Here is a 4,414-nt window from a genome sequence, read left to right as displayed (position 1 = left end):
CTTTTCTCGCCCAACAAAGGGGCAATAAAAGAAGCATGGAAAGAGTTTAATGCATGAAATAATGAAGGAAACATTTTTTTTGCTTTGAACTCTAAGCCAACGTCAATTGGATTTGATGATAAAGTTTAGACTAAGGCAAAAACTTGTGTGAGACGGTCTCACGGGTCGTATTTGTGAGACGGATCTCTTATTTGGGTCATCCATGAAAAATATTATTTTTTATGCGGAGAGTATTACTTTTTATTGTGAATATGGATAGGATTGACCCGTCTCACGGATTATGACCCGTGAGAGGTCTCACATGAGAATCACTCTTAGACTAATTGATGCTCTGAAATGTCGACATGTGAGGATGTAGATTTACATAATATTTGTGATAATTTTGAATCAATCTTGTAGATTTGAATATAATTTGTATTTGGTAGGATAAGATTTGATTAAAGTAAATCTTTTGTAGATTAGGTTATTTAAAGGGTTGTTTTAATATACAGAAGAATTATATAAGAATTATTTTTCTGTCATTATTATTTTTCTACATGGTATCAGAAATAAGGGTTCTCTTCTCCACCAATAAAATATGTCTAATAGATTCCAACTAATCTATTGCAACATCGGAAAAATTCTGGCACCATTGCATCTTTATCTGAAGGTGACGTATCTTCCTTAACCCATAAACTCAATGGCCAAAATTACTACAAAGGGCTCAATCCCTAAGATTGTCAATTGCGGTAACGGTAGCTAGGCTACCTCACATTAGATCTTCCTTCTAAAAAATCTACGGATCTGTCCTACAAAATCTAGACAGCCGAGGATTCAATTTTTCTTGATTGGCTCATCAACTCGATGGAACCTAACATCATTCACTACTATCGATGGTTTCAAACTCCGAAGGTGTGTGGATGCTAACAAGATATATTCGGATTTTGGAAATGCTTCACAAACATTTCAAATTCATTTTAAACTGAAAGAATGGAGGCAAGGCTTGAACTCAGCCACCCTACAATTTTCAGACCTTCAAGACTTAAGGCAGGAACTTGATATGTTTCTTGATAGAAGTTCTTTATGTGCTGATAGCAGTGTCAAAAATGGACATGCTATTTTTTTAAAAAAGCTTTTTGACTTTTTGACTGGTTTAAATCAAAATCTGGATGATGTTTGGGGCAGAATGGTTGCCCCCATTCCATCCCTTGAATAAGCATTTTCCCATGTTCGACGCGACAAAATGCGTCGGAAAGTGATGCACACTGATATTACTCTCCACAAGCCTCTGATGCTTCTGCTCTCATTTCAAATAAGATGCACACACATGAACAACGTTCAAATAAGAGACCTTTGTGTGACCATTGTCATCATCCTGGTCATACAAATGAGGAAAGCTGGGAAATCCATGAAAAACCTATAGATTGGGAACCATGGAGGAAGAATGAAGGTTGTGCGTATCACACCCAAACCAGTTCTAATCTAGCAGCCCCATCGGCCCTCACTGCCCAATTTACAAAAGAACAAATTGAAACGATTGAAGAGTAGTTGGCTATTTCGTGAAACCTCACTCAAATCCTCAAATTTTGATCCAGTCTCAGAAATAGGACAATTGACACTACCATTGGAATTGGAACATGTCTAATTGAGACAAAAAAAAAATCTTATGAAGGTAAAGAACCGGTAAGTCCTAACCAGAGCTAAGAATCTGTGTAATGACCTGAATCCTTGTTTTGAATGAAGTATTAATTAAGAGATAATAAATGATTTGTTAATTAAGTTTTAAGGAATTGATAAATCGGGATCAAGTTGTTGGTATCCACCGAATTTAAAAAGAGATAAACCGATCTACTTCGGATTTCATTATCTCGAGAAATCCAACTAGACAAATGAGATTTTGGCACGTGGCAGATAAGATTGGTTCGGATTTTCTGAAATAGTGCGGATGCAGCCTATAAATGGAAGCCGATTATTTTGTTTCCTTCACCACATTCTTCAGAGAGAGTTCTAGTTGTACCGTAGTTTCTAGTCAGTTTCTAGAGCACTTTGGTGTTGGGAAGTTTCAGAGCTAGTATCGACTCGAGGAGGGGTCGGTGAACTGAGATCGAGACATCATCAGCGGGCTGACGACGGACGCATGTATAATCCTAAATCCTTAGATAGTGATATAAGGATCATTAGGAAGATCTTTGTAGCATGTTTGATATGGTTTGTTAGTGATTTCATTATGTTGGTATTGTCGAGGTTCAGAGCTTTCTGTCAGATTGTTTTAGTGAGATACGTGATGTACTGACTGAGATATCCAAGCTTAGTATACACACTTATATGCTGCATATTTATCTGTTGCATGATACATGTTTTACTGCTTTGGCATATTATGCATGACATATCATGTTGAGCCTGATATCTTTTGAGATATACCTCGTTTGTTGGGGCCGCTCAGCCCTATTCTGTATTGTGGACGATGGGGCATCGAGAGCGACAGTGTCCGACGGGACCCGCGGGGTCTGATGACCTGGACATCGCAGGTCCACGTCTTGATGAGGAGTGAGGAAGCCAAAACATGCTTAGGGCAGATCAGATACTACACATTGAGGCGTCTCTAGACTGAGCATGAGATTCTTGACTTGATCCTTGATATCCGAACATATTGCATTTCGCATGCATCATATCAGTTTGTATACTCGTACATTCTCGTATTGGGCGATTGTCGCTCACGCCCTTGTTTCATCTTGGGCACCCCATTCCACGTGGCAGGTCTTAGGTTGGACGGTTCGGATGACCAGGGCAGTGGCTAGAGCAGTTGGGTTTTCGGTGGTGATCCAGTGGAGGTTTTTTGTGGTTTATCGTTTTAACGTTCAGAATCATGTTTTTGTTATGGTTCTATTAATGTTTAAGACTGTTGTTATTGCTCTGTTTTCGTTTGGGTTGTAAGATGATTAAGTTATTTGGTTTCCACTGTTTAATTGTTGTTAAGGTTCCATGTTTATTAGTCTATTTAGTAGTGGCTCGGGTAAGGGCGCTACATTTGGTGGTATCAGAGCATGCAAAGATTTTTGGGACATTAGTAATTCTGTTTGAGGATTTAGAGATTGATTTTGGTTTCCTTTCAGATGTCAGGAGATGGAAGCAGTCACGGTAGTGTGGGACATGGCCGTTATGGCGACGATGAGGCTGGCCGAGAACATCGTCGTAGAGATCGTGACGGAAGGCGTCACCGAGATCATGATGAAAGGAGACGTAGGAATCGTGTCAACATCATGGATTTCATAAAGATTGGACCTCCACCTTTGACCGGAGATGAGAATGCTGATGTTGCTGAAGCTTGGGTCGATATCATGGAGCAGTGTTTTCGAGTGCTGCACGATGACGAAGATGAGAAGATGGAGGTAGCCGATTTCATGATCCAAGGAAAAGCTCGGAAATGGTGGAAACCTGTTTCTGCCATTCTAGTTCAGCAGCATGGGCGGATTCATTGGGAACATTTCCGTCAGGCCTTCATCAATCATCACTTTTCGCCAGCTCTTCGCCAGGCGAAGGAGATGGAACTGTTGAACATTAAGCAAGGAGATTCGAACATTGAGGATTATCAAAAGCGTTTTACGGATCTGTTGCCGTACGCTCCTCACATCAGTGAGAATTCTGCAGCAAAATATTCTCATTTTTTGAATGGTTTGAACCAGGAGATTTTTGATCGGGTTTCTGTCTGTGATGATCCTTCTTCGTACAAAGGATTAGTGAATCGTTGTCGTCAAACCGAGATCAGTATTGGTAGGTGGAAGGCTATGCAAGCTAGCTAAAGTTCTAGTTCGTTGGGACCAAGGGGTCAGTCTTTCAAGAAGTCTGCATCTTCTTCTTCTTCCGGTTCTGGAGGGGTGCACAGCTTTGGCAGGAAAAAGATGCAATGTGGCCACTGCGGAGGCAATCACCCGACGGAGAATTGTCGAAGAGCAACAGGTTCATGTTTCAATTGCGGTGGTTTTGGTCACATGAAGAGGGATTGCCCTAATTTGGAGAATCAGAGTGGAGGCGGAGGTTCTATGACAAGGTCTTATAGTGGAAAACAGTCTGAGGCCACTGTGCAACAGAAAGGTTTTCCTGCTCAAGGTTCTCGTCGTGGAGGAATATCGCAAGGATCTCAACAATGCCCACGAGTTCAGGGGCAAGTGTTTGCCTTGAACCAAGAACAAGCTGAGGAGCATAACGAGAGAGTCATTGCAGGTAATTTTCTTTTATGTGGTATTCCTGCATATTTATTGATTGACACTGGGGCATCACATTCATTCATAGCACCAATGTTTGTTAAGAAGCATAAACTACCCTACGTGTCATTAGATGTTTTGATGTCGGTGTCTACGTCGATAGGGCAAGAGGTTTTAGCTAAGCGACTTGTAGTAAACTGTTTGCTAGAGTTTGAGGGGAAGTAATTGTCTGC

At 40.8% G+C, this 4,414-nt stretch overlaps 1 protein-coding gene across 1 annotated transcript; it reads left to right on the top strand.

Annotated features, from left to right (window-relative positions):
• The first annotated feature begins 3,239 nt into the window (after positions 1-3,239).
• On the top strand, positions 3,240-3,779 carry LOC140820677 (uncharacterized). The gene has a single exon (XM_073180994.1). It carries the CDS (start codon positions 3,240-3,242, stop codon positions 3,777-3,779), a length of 540 nt encoding a protein of 179 aa, XP_073037095.1.
• Positions 3,780-4,414: the final 635 nt, after the last annotated feature.

This window comes from Primulina eburnea, unplaced genomic scaffold (assembly GCF_022965805.1).
Source record: "Primulina eburnea isolate SZY01 unplaced genomic scaffold, ASM2296580v1 ctg1342_ERROPOS1300000+, whole genome shotgun sequence".
Taxonomy (NCBI): domain Eukaryota; kingdom Viridiplantae; phylum Streptophyta; class Magnoliopsida; order Lamiales; family Gesneriaceae; genus Primulina; species Primulina eburnea.
Note: the sequence above shows the minus strand (reverse complement) of the source record. Positions and strands in the feature narration are given on the sequence as shown.

Coding starts and splice junctions, on each gene's coding strand:
- LOC140820677 (XM_073180994.1), top strand. CDS start 3,240: ATGGATTTCATAAAGATTGGACCTCCACCTTTGACCGGAGATGAGAAT.